Source organism: Meleagris gallopavo, chromosome 2 (genome assembly GCF_000146605.3).
Source record: "Meleagris gallopavo isolate NT-WF06-2002-E0010 breed Aviagen turkey brand Nicholas breeding stock chromosome 2, Turkey_5.1, whole genome shotgun sequence".
NCBI classification, from domain to species: Eukaryota; Metazoa; Chordata; class Aves; order Galliformes; family Phasianidae; genus Meleagris; species Meleagris gallopavo.
This window is the reverse complement of record NC_015012.2, coordinates 32,695,758-32,711,860: the sequence shown is the minus strand read 5'-3', so window position 1 is coordinate 32,711,860 and position 16,103 is coordinate 32,695,758. Positions and strand designations below refer to the sequence as shown.

Genomic DNA, 16,103 nt, shown 5'->3' with positions numbered 1-16,103 from the left:
GATGGCATGCAGGCAGCCGCAGAGCAGCGTGGAGCCAGGAGCTGGTCATGACCGTGACCTACTAGTGTCGGTGGTTGGTGCTGATACACAGAAGAAAGATATGATGCCCTTTGCTAGCAGATATTTGAGGCCTGATGCAGAGCCAGCTGGAAGAACTTTGTACCCAGGGCTTTTGCTTTGACCTGGATTTTCCTTTGAAGAAGCGAAGCCTGCCAGGTGAAAGCTTTGGAGGCCCGGCAGCTGGTGGGAGGCTGCTTGGCCAGCTTACACAGAAGGTGAAGCGTGCAGGGAGCTGTCTGTTGGCTGAGGAGGCAGAGCACCTCCCTGCAGCCAAAAAGCTATCTGTCCCTTCTCTCTGCTGCTCTGCCTTCCCTGCCCTTGTGAGGCCACTTGTTGTGTCCATTGGAAGCTGGAGAGAATGGTCTCTGCCCTCATGTCTGTGTATCTGAATCTGCAGTGCCCTGCCCTTGGAGCTGCAGGTACCCAGCTGCCTGTCTCCGTGCCCCCAGCCCGTTAGGAGGTTGTCTTGTCACCATAAACAGGTACAGCTCTGCCAGAACAGTCTCGCTCCTCTAATTACCAACAGGGTTATTAAAATTTACCAGTGAGGGAACAAACAGATGTCACCGGCGCGCTTACGTCTTTCTGGCTGCATGTGCGGGCATACGCTGTATTGATTTATATTTCCTTGCAGGCGTTTCTCAGGCCACCTCCTTGCGTCTGGCTGACATCAGTGGCGCGGTTGGTAGAGCTCGCCCACATCCATGCCTCTGCCCTGCGGCTCTGCTCTTTGCTGTGGGGCAGCAGGTCCCCAGTGAGCGTCCTGCCTGGCTGCAGGAGGCTGCCCAGCATACTGACGAGCAAGTCCTCTCCTGCAGCTCTGCATGTAGCAGGGGATGAGGGAGGCAGGGGGACCTCTGTTCCTCCTTCTCTTTCCTGCTGCATGGAGGAAAGAGAATGGGTGTGCATACTGCTGAATAAGAGGCAAAAATGCCTTTGGCAAGGCTTTCTATGCTAGCCTTGCAGATCTGGGGAAGTCAGCATTAAACATACCAGGCAGAAGGGAAGGCTGTAGGGTTGAATGGGGCCTCATCTGATGTCCTGCTGACTGTGCTGCAGTAGGCAGTGCTGCTTGTGCACAGGAGGGGGTCAGGCTCTGCAGCTGGCCTTCAGCACCCCAGCCCTCGCAGTACTTCCCTGCCTGAAGGTTGGGATGGAGCATTAAGGATGGGCACAAAGGGATGACCTCCAGAGAGGTCAGTGTCATCAGGGCCATGCCAAGGTGGGCTTCAACTGTCCTTTGCCTCTTTCAAGATTCAGCCAATTCATTTAACCATTAATGTCCTTTGCATCCAAGGGCAGCATCCTCTGAAGAAGGGGAGACTAAGAAGCATTGCTGTAATGTCACCCCAAAATGGCAGTAAAAAAGGTGCCAGTGGAAAGAGATGTTCCAGGTATCCCTTTAAGCTTAAAAGCAGTGTAAGTCTTGGGTGTATGCCTCAGCTTTTCCACTACAGGATGTTCTGGCTGGGGTACTGGACAGATTAGGAAGGTTCATTTCTGGTTTCTTCCAGTCCATTCTCTAGGACTTAGGGGAAAGAAAAAAAAAAAAAGGTACATCTTCGCTACCTGTTTCTCTGAAATGTGGTTTACGTTACCCACAGGATTGTTAAGTTTGTCTTGAATGTGTAATGGCTTATATAAATAATGTTCGAGTCACGGACAGTGAGCAAATGAGCTTCATTTCTTTCAGAAGGGGGGAAATGAGGCTATAAAATATTCAGGAATTAGGTGAATGGTTTGGTCTCTGCAGAAGATTATACTTTCCTAATCTGTTGTGAGTCTTTCACTGCAGTAATAGTTGATAGGTAATACTCAGCCAGCTTCTGTAATTTGCTTGGATGCTTAAAAACCTCTGAAATCACCCATAAAAGGCAGCAAACAGAGCCCTCCGTTGGAGGAGGTGTAACAGTCTGAATCAAAAACTGACCAAGGGTCCAGAAACCTAGGACAGAAGCAGATGAGCAATTTGCAATGTGACAAAGCAGGAAGGTGGGGTTAGTGTTGTTAGTGACCCCCCCAAAAATGTGTAAACAGGGTACACAAAATCTGCAGGTATCCCATAGATGTTCAGCTTTATCAAGATGAAACGGCTCCCAAGCAACAAGATGCAGAGTGGTGTGGAGGGAGGAGAAAACCACTACTGAGAAATGTGAAGCCCAGTGTATTGTAAGAAATGATTTGTCCTGGGACATCACTGGTCTCTGAACTATTGCAGCTACTCAGGGCACTGATGTGTGCCGACCATTTATAGAGATGCTTTTCCTCAAGGTTTATGGATGCAGTTAGAGAAATAAATCATGGTTGGATGCATGAGGAATTTTGTAAGAGATGCTGAGAGCGTCAGAATGCTGTTCTGGAAGTCATTCTGGAAGTCAAGGTCGTCTCCCACATCCAGAGTGTTTTATGAACTTTTATGAACTTATGTTTCCTTAGGGTGAGAAGAGAGTGGGCAGTGTTTGGGGTGTGCGGTGAGTGGGACTGGGGCTGGAGGAACCTTGTGCCATGGGAAGTGGGAGGGGAGGAGCTTTGTTGTGGCTATCATAGGAGGAGGCCTAGAGACAGCAATGGCTTTTGTTCTGTGCCTTTGCGCTAACATGAGGAGTGGAGTTGCAGTGAGATGGTACAGTCTTTCACTCAACACCGCTGGTGTCTGGAACTTGTTGCTGCACCCTTTAAGACCTAAAAGCTTTCAAGATTCTCCAAAAGAGGAATTAGAAGCATTTCTTTTTGCAGTGAGCCCTCTAGACTCGCGTTTCAGAGGGGCACAGCCCTTTCTGCTCCCAAGCACACGATTTCCCTTTGACGAGTCCTGGCCTGGTGATGATGCTGTCAAGAAGGCAGCTTGGTGGAGTCGTTGGTGGCAGCCCCCTGTGTCCCTTGCTGTCCCTTCTCTTCCTGCCAGCTGCTGTCACATATTCCCTGCTCCCGAGTCCCTCTCTGGTTCAGCTGGGGTGAATCTTCCTGGCCAGTCCCCAGCTAGTTGCCAGCTGCGACCTCATGGCTTGGCTTCCTGCTGTTTTTCCATTCCCTTTTGCAACTCCTGGCAGCCTCACTCTAGCTCTTTGCCTGTGAATCTCTTAAAAGACTGCTCAGTGGCTTTTCCCGTGGAGTTAATGTCCCCCAGTGCCTGTATGCAGGGGGGTTTTGCTTGTTGTGATATGTCCACCCAGCTGAGCTGATCTGGGCTCTCCTGGCACTGCAGTGAGCTGTGTGGCGGTCATTAACCAGCCAGTGCCATGTTGTGACACTGATAAATCACTGCAGCGATGCAGAAGATTGCCAGGATGCAACTTGTGGCCTCTCTCTGCAAATGTCACCATCTTCTGTGGCATTAGGAGGGCAGGGCTGATGGTGTCAGCCATGCTGCAACAGCAGGCTAGCACAAGGCAGCAGGATGGCTTGTGCTTGGGGCAAATAACCCTCTCCTCAGCTGATGGGGTTTCATCCCCACTGATCCACAGAGTGGTCAGCTAAACAGTAGATCCTGACTTTCCTCTCTGCCCTCTGCATAATACTTCCAAGTCAGAGGAAAGAAAGCAGGCAGGGGTGGGAGCATTTTCTGGTGGGGCCCTGGGAACAGAGGCATGCAGTGAGCTGCGATGATTCAGCCTAATACAGCTAATGGCATGCAGCCAGACAGAGGAAATTGTGGGATCGTGATGCAGCAACTGTCCCGTAGCAGTTTGTTTCCATCATCCAGACGTGACTTAATGCCACCTCACGCGTTCGCTCTTTCCTGTAGCTAAATGCCTTCTCTGGCAAGGAGAAGGTGCTGAGACACTGCACCTTTGGGAAGAGGAGGGTAATCTGTGAGTCCTAAATGATGTGAAAGTCAGGAGCAGGCGGGGAGACTCTGGGGTTGTGCCTGGTGGGAGCAGCTCACCAAAGACCCCACGAGCTCTTCCAGCACCCCTGAAAGCTCTCCAGGTTTCTTTGCATGACCCTGTTCTTGGGCACTGGTTCTTGGAGAGCGCCTATGGCTACAGGAGAACCCAAGATAATGGCTGAGAGCGATCCCAACTCTAGTGGGACGACACTGTTAATCAGCTGGAGTGTGCTAACCAGGCCTTTCTCTCTATTCCCCAGGGAAGACGATGAAGCTGTAGAGATGCTTCCCTACGTGATTGCCACCCTGGGCTCAGCAGGGGCCACCTGCAAAACCTCCACATGCAGCAACAGCACCAAGGACTACTGCTACAGTGCCCGCATCCGCAGCACAGTGCTGCAGGGGCTGCCTTTCGGCGGGGTGCCCACTGTCCTAGCCCTTGATTTCATGTGCTTTCTTGTAAGTTTGCCTATGGCTGCTTTGGCACCTTCCTTGCTAATTAGTCATGAAGGGAGAACTATGATCTGGTCAGAACTGTGAATCCCAAATTCCATTCCTGATTTTATTGCTAGCAGATTTTGTGGCCTCGATTGTGTCCCTTAACCACTCTAGGCCTTAATTCTAGCACCACTGCATTGAACCTGTGGAACGGTGTTGCCAATTTTCTATAAGGACGCAGGTCAGGTTAGTTAGCCCCATGTCCCAGAATTCCTCCTTGTGATGTCCCCACAGCCTTACCTACCCAAAGGTTTTACTTGGTCCTTGGCAACTGTGGGACCATGGACATCGTAGTCATAACCTTATCTCCTTGGATCACAAGGACTTTCTGATCCTATGACTAACTTGGCTGTTGTGTGTTGCATCCTGGACCTCAGTCTGCTTCTAACCACCTAGGCAGACTGATTTTTCAACTCTGAGGACTTTTGCTGTCCTGTGGCCTCAGTGTGCTATTAGCTGAGCAGTCCTGTCCCCTCCTGCCCCCAGTCCCTGTGGTTCTGCAAGCAGACGTGAGTAATGCCTTGTCTCACAGCTGTTTCTCTGCTCTCTTTCAGGCATTGTTGTTTGTCTTCTCAATTTTGCGTAAAGTTGCTTGGGACTATGGACGCCTGGCCCTGGTGACTGATGCTGACAGGTAAGCATGGCAGAGAGACAGGGGAAAAAAAAGCACAAGCAGTACCTTTCCTTGCAGAAGGAATGAATCCCCTTGTGTGTGCCAGAGGCTGATGGAGAAGAGAGGAAGGCATGCCAGTTGTATCCCTTGAGCTCCACAAACAGGGAAAGTCCCTGCTTATCAGCTTTTTTTGTTACAGCATCCTCCTACCAGTGCAGGGAGCAGTCTCTGCTGGCTCCAGGAACTAAAGCTACAATGTCACCTTTGGTCCCTGTGCTGACAGAGCTGTACAGGGGCTGAAATGACCTGAGGAACAGCAGGCAGAGGTGAGGGAGGAGGGGAAGAAAGGTCACAGAAGGGGCAGGGGCTGCCATGCTGAAGTCTTTAAGCCTCTAAAGGTAGCTTTGCAGGATGTAGCTCTTGTGAAGGACACTTAGAAATGCAGCCTGCTGCTTTTAAGTGCCAGACTTGCTCATAAAGCTGAAGCAGGATGGGCAGTAACAGGGATGGCTGGTATGCCTGGCTGGCAGGGAGAGCATATGACATGTAAGGCCGGAGAGGGACCTGCCCAAGCAGTAGCGGAGCTTGAATAGTGAGTGCAAATGCTGAGTTCATCCCATGCAGCTCATTTTCTCCTGGCTAATGAAAGTGTTGGGTCACCAGCTGTTCTTTGCAGAAGGAAGAGTGACAGAACTACCATTCATTGCTCCCCTGCTCTGCTTTACAAGACCTGTGATGAGCCTGAGAGCAGAGTGCAATAGGACAAGGCTGCACACACTGCTCTGCAGGGACAGAGCGAAGGTGGCAGAGAGGATATGCATCCAGTCATGTCTTCTAGCAAAAGTCAGGGCCCCTTGGCACTGGGGATCCTACATTGAAGGCAGATGTCTGGGATTCCTTCCAGAAGCATGCCTTGTTGCTGTAAGCAGTGGGAAGAACAATTGGTTTCTTCCAGTGCTGAACGAGTAACTCCACTTGGTGGAGCTGGGGGGTTGTGCAGAGAGTCTTGCTCTGCGCTGTGTCCAGAGGTGGTTTATTGTGTGTGTGTTGTACTTTGTCACATGCCGGAGGCAGTGTGGCTTAAAGCTGTTGGTGGTTGGTGCTGCTTCTGCTTGATAAGTTCCAATAGCTCATGTCACCAAAAGGTTAGAATAGAGCTGAGCTCCAGCCTGTTTGGTCCCCTTGGTAATACTAGTTCAGATAAGTTTGGTACAGGTAATGCCAGCTAGTCTGGAATCTGCAGGAGGAGCTCCTGCTGCTGCAGCTGTCTGTCCTTGTGTGTTCCTACTGCTTGGCCCATCCATGGGGCGGGCAGGTTGAGCATTTTATGGGGCTGGAATTTTTGACCTGGGACAGATGCGTGTTGGCTGCCTGGGATGGGGATGAGAGGGACAGAAGCTGGGTGAAGGAAGCAGAGAGCAGGTGGGTGGCTCATGCAGTCTGTGGGTTGCAGTGGCTCAGGGCAGCACTGAGCTCTGTAGGGAAGGTCTCCTTCTCCAGCCTTACCACCAGTAGGTTTCTCTTCCTCAGGACCACATGGAGCCTTGTGATGGAGGGGACCTGGCGCTCGCTCCCCTGGTTGTAACCTCTACCTTTCTGTTTCTGTGCCCCCAGGCGCCGACGATGGCAGACGGAGCGAGAAGAGCGGGAATAGTATGTTGTTTTTTCAGGGTCTTTTTTATCCTCTCTGTCTCTCTGTTTCTTTTTGCAGTTTTCTCTCTTGCTTCTGAACTAATCTAAGTGGCTGGGAGTTCAGGGCTTGGATTTGTGTCTCTTGGTGGATTTGTGCTCTTTTCTCCCCTTTCCCCCACCCCTTTGTGTCAGCCACCTACCGCAGCTGGGTGCACTGTGGTTATCCCTCAGCCCTTAAATGCTCCCTGTGTGCAGCAGTGCCTAGGAGCTGCTAGTTGAGACAGATAGTGCCAATTGTGCACCCTGCTGTATCTGCCTGTGTCCTGCTATCCCATTGTGAGTAATGGGGAAGAAACATGAGCCTGTGGCATACTTGGGTCACCCAAGTAGAGGGCAACTGCCTTTTCCTTGTTCTTTCCTCATGCTGGTGAGCCCCAAGGGCTGTTCTCGTGGCAGGTGCACAGAGGTCATTACTAGTCTTTTCTTTTGCCTTCAGCTTTGTGAGGCTTTCAGGACAAGAGCAAGTATTGTCCCTTGTCCCTTACCACCTATCCCAGGCTCGTAGTGTGCTTAGCAAGGTAGCATCTTTGTCCCTTCTCTCTTCCCCATGTAGACTTTCCTGCTTCAGCGTGTCTAAGAGCATCTTCCAGCACCTTGGCCTGGCTTTATCTGCAGGGTACTCATAGTGAGGACAGCTGGGCTGCCAGCTGAGCACTGTCACAGATCCTTCCTCCATGTTCTTCTCTCTTTCTTGCTGCTTTTACACCCAAGTAGAAACCTTTCCATTGCCTTGCCAGTGTGCTGAGTGACATGCTGCACAGTCAGCCAGGAGTGCCAGCAGAGCCTAAACTGATTACTCCATCACTTGCAAAGCAGTGGCCTGCTACTGTCTCGAGAGGGCAGAGAAGTCCTCTTATTTTCCTATTCTGCTCCTTAGCTTCAAAGGGCAGAGCAATCTTGGCTGTGAAAGCAAAGGTGGTGGTACCTGTGGTACATGGCACAGATGGAATGCCTTGCTCACACTTAATGCTCCACTAGTGGATGGCCCTGCTTCAGATGTGTCTGGCAGCTCTTGGATGCTAACGCACTGTAGGAGGGGTAGCAGAGCTGTCATGCTCTGAGGCTCAGAAGCAACTTTTTAGTGGAGGCCATCTGTTATCCTCATGAGTGTTTCTCTCTCTCCAGGGGTCTGCTTCTTCCTCTTCCCATTACTCATCTAGGTTTGCTGAATCTCTCTGCTGCCCTCCAAGTGCAGTGCTTGAGCTGTATTAGTTTTGGTAGACAGAAGTTTCTAAAAGCCTTCTCTCTGGCTCCAGGAACTTAGCCTGAGTGGAGCTCAGTGAGGAAACCTCATCCTGGTCAGTGCTTTTCTAAATCTGGTAGCAGATTGCCATTGAGCTATCCTCCGTGCAGAGTTGCAGTGGCGTGTAGTGGTTAGAGACTCACATGCAGACTGCACTACCAGTCACTGAATGTGCAGGAGCACAACCTCTTTAATGTGTCTCTTTGTCTGCAAGCCAGCAAGTACCCTCATCCTGACATTTGCCAGAGCAAACAGGCGTAGCCATCAGCTCTCTTAGTACTCAGTCTGTGCCAAGAGGAGGTGGCAGCCCATTCCCATCTCCGTGTGTAAGCAGCAGGCATGGAGAAGGCTTCTTGGGTGCCACATTAATCTCCTCTCAGTTCAGGGCAGCATCACCTCTTTCCACTCACTTTGTTAGTGCTTAGCTTTAGAGAGCCTCCAGCTAGATGCAGGTACCCCTCTGCAGCTCCCTCTCCATCCTCCCAGCCTTGGAAGGGCATGGCACCCTCTGTCTTCTCAGCAATGCTGATCATGTACATCCCCAGGTATGGTCCATCCTGCGTAGAGCTGTTAGTCTGATCTAACAAATGGTACCCTTTGCAGCTCTTCCCTCTAGTACTTCCCCACTGTCTACCTTCCCAGTACTGAGGAGCCAGAAGTACACAGTATCATCACACTGGGGTCTCCTCAGGGCTGCAGGCAGCAGAAATTCACCCTCTCCCTTCATCCAGTTGCAAAGTCTCTGGGATTTCAGGGAGCTGAGGGTCCAGGGTGTAGGTGTGGGGTTGTGCAGTTGCAGGCCCTTGTTCCACTGTCTAATCTTCTCTCCTGTAGTTCTATGACCTTCAGATAATCTCCGTTCTCCTCTGGGTGTTGTTTCCAACTAGAAACTCAGCAGGTGCTGCTCTGAGGGAAGCCACGTGTACCATCCTTTTCCCTTCAATAGGGTCACAAACATCTTAGCTTTTTGCCATTCTGGAGTGTCACCACTAATCTCTAGCCTGTTTCTCATCTATTTCTTCTGTTGGTTCTTGTCCATCTGATCCTTCTCTCACCCATACTGGTTACAGAGAGACTGTTTTAGTGTTGCTTTACTTCTAGCCATATCTCGTACTTCCAAGATCTCAGCCTGATGTCATCTTACAAGTGCTATTTAATTTAGGTATCTGGACCATTCATTTTATCTTCTTTGCCAGCCTACCCATCACTTCTATTCATTTTGGGGACTATTATCTGCCTTGGATGCCAGCGCTGCCAGTTCTTCATTGAGGTCCCTGCCTGTGTCTGGAGTGCAGCAGTCTGGGATATTTGCTTCTCATCTTCCAGCCTACAGCCATTTGTTCCTATTTGCTTCCCTGCCCCCTTTCTAGGAACTCCCAGGTAGACAGCAGACCCAGCCATGAGCGGGCAGCTGGGCTCAGCCTGGCTTCAGTCAGCAAACAGTGTGACTATGCCAATAGTGTCTTTCTTTCCCTGGGTCTCCTCTCACTGAGGCATTGGTATAGTGATGATATGGATCCACCAAGCTCCTATCCTTCCTCTTCCCTGAGGTAGTTGGGGTAGGTAGGGATGCCCCAGGAACGGGAAGATGCTGCCAGGGCCTCTCCAGAATTCTCTCCCTGGTAGCCTGGGAGCTGCTTTCTGTCTCTTGGTACCTTTAATGCTCATCTCTGTAGATGTGTGCAAAAGGGAAAACAGGAGCTCTCAACTGAGCATCCCACTTGTAGCACTGTCTCCTTTGCACATCCTCTTTCCTCTAAGCTCTGCACTAAAGAGACTCGATCTCTCCTCTGTGGCAGCTGCTGCCAGCTCTTCCTTGCAGGGGCCTATGTGCCCTTCAGAGAAGGGGCACAGAGGGTGCAGCATCCATAAGCCCCTGGAGGCTGCCAGAGCCCAGCCCCGTGCTTGGGAGCAGGCTCTGGGTGCTGTGTGTTGCCCAAAGAGGGGTCTCTGCTTACTGCTGCCTTCTGCTCTTTGAGGCTGTCTTGTCTCCGTCTCACCTGGGGCAAACTGACCTGAATTAACTGCTGGCCTGGGTGCTCTTGGTTCCTGGATGAACTGCCTCCTCTCAACTTTTAACTTTCTCCCTCAACGTTTGTCATTTTAGTGTAGCCTCCGCTCTGCACTCTGACAACCATGACCGCTACGAGCGTCTCACCTCCGTCTCCAGCTCTGTGGACTTTGACCAGAGGGACAATGTGAGTAGCTGCAAGAGGCAAACTCCTTGCCTGTGGGCAGCTGGGAGGCCACAGCTTGTGAGAACCAAGTGCTCTTCAGAAGTAGCTCTGCTTGCCCATTCTGGAGCCTTAGGTCCCACACTTTATAGTCTGACGGTATGGTACAGAGCCCAAGGCAACATAGTACAACTTGGCTTCTGATCATGCTTTTAAACCAGTAGCTGTACATCTACCTGGTTTGATGAGCATCTGTTTTGTAAGCAGTCTACTCCTGCAGTCCTCTCTAAAGGGTAAGTGCAGCTGAGTAGTGCGTGAAGTTCCGAGGAGATATGCCTCCACTAGAAGTACTTTGAGAAGCACTGGCTTGGCCTCCTCTGTTCTTCAAGTCCCTGCGGAGCTATTGTCCAGGATGGCAGTTGCAGTAATTCTGTATGATTAATTTTCTGGACATCCCTTAGCTGTTGGGAGCTCTTAGGCTAATCAGGAGCCCACAGCTTCCTGGAGAGGCCAAGCTATCTGCTGGTGGGGGACAGCCATGTGGCGGAGTTGTGCCCAATGTAGTAGCATTATCACCTCCTCCACCTAGGCCTTTATGCAGCTTTGCACATTTTGGTAGCTGCTTGTGATCTGGGCTCCTTGTCCTTAGTCATATCTGTGTGGGTTCAGGGATGCCAGCCTGGTTTCCCAAGCCTTTGAAGGATGGAGCAGGAATAGGGGAGCGCACAGTGACGTGAGACCTTTCTGTCTTCTTTCTGTACAGGGTTTCTGCTCCTGGTTGACAGCCATCTTCAGAATAAAGTAAGTGCCCCACGATCTGCAGATGGGGACTTTGTGAGGAAGAAGGGCAGTGTGGGGTACTGGGACAACAGACCAGTATAACAGTGTGAAGTCATTGTCCTTTTTTGCACTTCAGAGAAAGGGCTGCAGCAGGCTGTATGGAGGGGACAAGCAAAGGCAAGGATGATACCAATTGTGCCAGAGCCAAAACTAAGGTCACACAGCCAGTTTGTGACAGAGATGGCTCAACCCACGTCTTCCCTATCCCCACTCCTATTTCAGAAACACTGCAGAAGTTTTCCCTTCCCTGTGGTTCCTGCTAGGGGCACTGTTGTGTAAAGAAGGTTTCTGGCATGAAGGGTGGACTGCAGGAGGCAGGAAGATGCTGCCAGCTGGATGGCACTCGGGAACAGTGTCTTAAGCATTTCTGGGATCAGGGCATGCAGAGATTGGTAGGTGTGGGTGTGTGTGGGCCCAGCTGCCTGTTCCTGGTGGCAGAAGATAGTGTGTGGGGAGCAGAGCTACAGCAAGCTTTGCACAGTTAGGCTTCTGCCTAAGCTGGTTCATGGCCAGATGCTGGAGTCAATGCCCATGACATGGCTGCAGTTCTGCAAGGTGTGTTCCAGGGGTGCTGTGTACATTCAAACCAACTGCATGGGCAGCCGTCGCCCTGTGCTTTGCATTCCCTCCAGTGCTGGAGAAGATTGCCTGATTGCCTTTCTTTCCCGGCAGGGATGATGAGATCCGGGACAAATGCGGGGGTGACGCAGTACACTACCTGTCCTTCCAGAGGCACATCATCGGACTGCTGGTGGCTGTGGGTGTGCTCTCCGTGGGCATCGTGTTGCCTGTCAACTTCTCAGGGGACTTGCTAGGTGAGGGCAGGAAGCCAGGTGGAGAAGCTGCTTTCAGTGCCAGGCCTCGGTCCTCCAGGGAGTAACACAAATAAACCTGACTCCTGTCCCACTTTGGGCATGGAGTATCCAGAAGATTGTCCTGGGGAGCTTAGGTTTTTGAAGTGCTTTGCAGATGAGGTTCCTGCTATATCACGCCCCGCTGGAGCTCTACCACAGCCCATCAGTATAACTGAATGTATCTTTGTCTGTTTCTTTCTCCCCAGAAAACAATGCATACAGCTTTGGGAGGACAACGATCGCTAACCTAAATTCTGGGTAGGTGTGGATGGGAATTTGATGGATAACTGTGGCTCTCAGAATGTATCTTCTAAATGCTTACCTGCTGCAGAGCCTTTCCTCCTTCAAGGTTGTGTTTCTGCCCTCCGCAAAAGGCTGCTAGCCCTGCTCCTATTTCCATGTTGAAGTCCTAGAGGTTGTTGGCAGGGTATGTGTATGCTGTGCCAATTACACCACTCAAGGCCCCAGAGCCTTTGGAGAAGGAGTCCCTGAGAGATCTGTTTGAGTTGCAGTGGCAGCCTCATGCTGGCTTTAAGCGCTCTTCTCTCTTGTGTCAGGAATAACCTGCTGTGGCTGCACACATCTTTTGCCTTCCTGTACCTGCTGCTGACAGTGTACAGCATGCGCCGGCACACCTCCAAGATGCGCTACAAAGAGGATGACTTGGTGAGTGGGGTCTGAGCACTGCCCCAGGCACAACTTTTCATGGCCTTCTGTCAAGTTGGGTGGCCTGGGAGAGGGTGCCAAGCACTCCCCTTTCCATAGCAGTTTGGGGCTGTTGTGGTTTGTTTCCTTTGTTCTGCCTGGCCAAAGGCAGATCTCCTCTGGAGCAGCCAATCTTGATGCCACCTGGAGAAGTGAGAGAGGTCTGAGCTGGGTGAACACATGTGGGGGACCCATGTTTAAAGAGTTGCTCCTGCTGCTCTATGGATTTGGGGCTGTACCTTAGATGTCTTTGCTTTTCTTACTTCTTAACGCCACTGTTTCTATTCAGGCAGTTCCAGTGTGAGCCCTTATCCCATCAATCTGTAGCACATCACATGTGGAGTGCCAACAGCTAGTAGAAGCTGGGAGCAAAGCTCCCCAAAGTGTCTGGGATGCCCTCCTATTGCTAACCCAGGCCTTGAGTCTTGTTTTTTCAACTTTTTTTTTTTTACTTTCAATCTGATCTTTTACACCATCCATGCCTATCTTCACTTTCTTCCTTTCAGGTGAAGCGAACTCTCTTCATCAATGGGATTTCAAAATATGCTGAGCCAGAAAAGATCAAGAAGCATTTTGAGTGAGTCTCACTATTTTCCTAATTAAAGACCGCTCTGTAACAGGAATGTTTTTAGTGGGGTGGTGCTGATGTTGCCTGGAACAGCAATAATACATTGAAAATCCTGGGGCAGAAGCTGGCCAAAATCGGTGAACACTCTTATTTTGGGCACTTTGCTGCTATTTTCCTGTGTGAATTTTTATTTTAATGTGCAGTCTGTTGGGACATGCTGAGCTATCTTTTGCAGAGCCATAGGGGGTCAGCATGGTTCATGGTGGGATAGGGCACATCATGAAAAAGCTGTCAAGCTCATAGAAGTGAGATGCAGGCAGGAAGTACTCCATCAGTGATGGTGGGATACTGTGCTATTGCTTCTCTGTCAGTCATGCTCATGCTCTTTGTGGAAGAGTATATTTTTCTTTTTAACCAAAATCGAAACAACAAGAAGTCATTGTCTTCCGTTGGAACCTGAGTAAAAACTGTGAGGGTAGTGTTTAGAAGCACTATAGAGAAGGGAGTTGATGCCATGTATGACAAGCAGCTATTTTCCATCCACAGGGAGGCCTATGCCAACTGCACTGTGCTGGAAGCACGTCCCTGTTATGATGTGGCTCGGCTGATGTTTCTCGATGCTGAGAGGTAACCAGCCCATAGCTGGGGATAAAAGGTTGGGGTGGGGAGTCACAGAAGTTGGAGGTGTGAGTTCTTCTCATCCACTTCTTCAAGTCTGGCACCATGGAGGTTTTCTGAGATACCTTTCTTTCTCTTCCCCTCTCCTGCTTCAGGAAGAAAGCTGAGCGCGGGCGAATCTACTTCACCAACCTGCAGAGCAAGGAGAACACCCCATCCATGATCAACCCCAAGCCCTGTGGTCACCTGTGCTGCTGTGTCATCAGGGGCTGTGAGGAGGTGTGAGGAGAGCTGGAGGCACTGGGCAGAGGGGTACTGTGGGCACTGGGTCCCTGTGCTGCCCACGCTGATTTGCAGCATGCTTAGGTCCTGCTGGCAACCCAGTCTGGGACCAGGAGCTCTCCTGGTGCTCTGCCACAGAGCTGCTGCCCCAGAGCTTAGCATAGGTTGTCTTGACTGCCTGCTGTCTCCCCGCTGTGATGCTGTGACGGCTCTGAGGGGTGAGATCCCCAGGTCTCTGCCCTGATGCCTGTCCCTCTGCCCAGGTGGAAGCCATTGAGTACTACACTAAACTGGAGGAGAAACTCAAAGATGACTACAAGCGGGAGAAGGAGAAGGTGAATGAGAAGCCTCTGGGAATGGCCTTTGTCACCTTTCATAATGAGACTATCACAGCCATGTGAGTACTGCAAGAGATCCTGTCCTTCCCAGGACGGTGGCATCTCACAACTCTCTTTTAAATCAGAAATCCCAGCCCCAAGACATCCACATCAGCTTGTTCCTGCCCTGGCTCTCTGTGGCAGCATCTCCCTTGTTCCCTTCTTTTCCAGAATCCTCAAAGACTTCAATGCTTGCAAGTGCCAGGGCTGTGCATGTCGTGGGGAGCCCAGGGCCTCCTCCTGCAGTGAATCTCTGCACGTTTCCAACTGGACTGTCAGTTATGCCCCTGACCCACAAAACATTTACTGGTGAGCAGAAGTGGGGCTCAGCAGGTCTGTAGCAATAAAAAGAGAGACCGCACCCTCACAATCTGATAGCAGAGGGTGGTGGTCTTGCTGAAGGCTAGCTTGGCTGAGCTAGAGATTTGATCCAACTTTGGAGGGGGAAAGCCTTAAATTCATATCCCAAGCTCTGTTCACACAGGCTTGGTTGTATTGTGAATATGATGTTTGGTGTGGTTGTTTTTGATGCCCTTTTTCTTTCAACCTCTCAGGGAACATCTCTCCATCCGGGGCTTCATTTGGTGGATCCGCTGCCTGGTGATCAATGTGGTCCTCTTCATCCTCCTCTTTTTCCTCACCACCCCTGCAATCATCATCACCACTATGGACAAGTTCAATGTCACCAAGCCTGTGGAGTACCTCAATGTAAGGCCTTTGGGGAGGGGTGCACAATGGGTAGCACTGAAGCAACCCCAAGGCACAAAAGCCCCTGAAAGGAAGCGAGTAGCAAGAGAAACTGGCAGTATATCCCAGATCCTGTCAGCCTGAGAGCAAAGGAGAGGTTGTTCAGGAGAGGGTTACATGGCACGTGCCCCCCAAGCCCTTCAGTATGGAGGTGCTGAGAGTGGCTAGGCTGGGGTGCGTTGTCATAGCAGCTGGCACTGGGAACTCTGCATCAGTAAATGCAGCACCTGTGATAAGTATGAGAGCTGCTGCACTGTGTGTAACACACAGTCTCTTCTCTGTCTTGTCGCAGAACCCCATCATCACTCAGTTCTTTCCGACTCTGCTGCTGTGGTGCTTCTCCGCTCTGCTGCCCACCATTGTGTATTACTCTGCCTTTTTTGAAGCACACTGGACCAGGTAGGGACAGCCAGTGCCTGTTCTTGGCTTGTTGCCTGGCATCTTGATACTTCTCACTAATGCAAAGCTGTGGCCAGGCCAGCTTGTCTTGCTTGGATTGCTGTCTTCACTCCAAGTGTGGTGTCATGTGGCACCTTTTGGTCACCTTGGGCCTGCTGTGGACAGCTCTGCCAGCCACTAGCATGGGCTTATATTGAGCAGAGAGTGATATACTTCTGCAGGAAAAGTAGGAGGAGCTGGGGCCAATGCCTTTGAAAATTGCTAGTAGCAAGGGAAGTCTTGGCTAAGGTGAGTGTGCAGGTGTGGTGTGCCTGTACTCGTGGAAGTCATCACTTTTCCAAGGAAAAATTGTGTTGGCTGCCGTGGCTTCTGGCAGCAGTGAATGGATTTGACTTGCAGAGCACTGGCAAATGTGCATATACCTCACAAATAGTGCAAGACCACTCACCACTTGTGTGGTGGGATGCAGGGCTGCTAGGCAGCATTACCCTTCTCCAACCTTCCAGGCCCCACCATGTGTTAAAACATAATCTCTTTCAGCTGGCATTTCTGGCAGCTGCAGATTACTGAAGGTAGCTTATTCTCTCCCCCACCCAACCCCCCC

The 16,103-nt window shown here is 50.9% G+C and overlaps 1 protein-coding gene across 2 annotated transcripts; it reads left to right on the top strand.

The window, feature by feature from the left end:
* Positions 1–4,132: 4,132 nt before the first annotated feature.
* LOC100549918 (CSC1-like protein 2) lies at positions 4,133–16,041 on the top strand. Of its 2 annotated transcripts, XM_010706900.3 has the most exons (15): positions 4,133–4,348; positions 4,942–5,021; positions 6,615–6,653; positions 10,043–10,133; positions 10,873–10,910; positions 11,622–11,764; positions 12,010–12,061; positions 12,361–12,469; positions 13,015–13,085; positions 13,623–13,703; positions 13,850–13,973; positions 14,240–14,373; positions 14,525–14,662; positions 14,908–15,061; positions 15,393–16,040. In XM_010706900.3, exons 1-15 carry the CDS (start codon positions 4,172–4,174, stop codon positions 15,501–15,503), a joined length of 1,542 nt encoding a protein of 513 aa, XP_010705202.1. In that variant the 5' UTR covers positions 4,133–4,171; the 3' UTR covers positions 15,504–16,040. The 2 variants fall into 2 exon arrangements, with proteins under 2 accessions (XP_010705202.1, XP_010705203.1); XM_010706901.3 differs by lacking the exon at positions 6,615–6,653 and having other exon boundaries at positions 15,393–16,041.
* Positions 16,042–16,103: the final 62 nt, after the last annotated feature.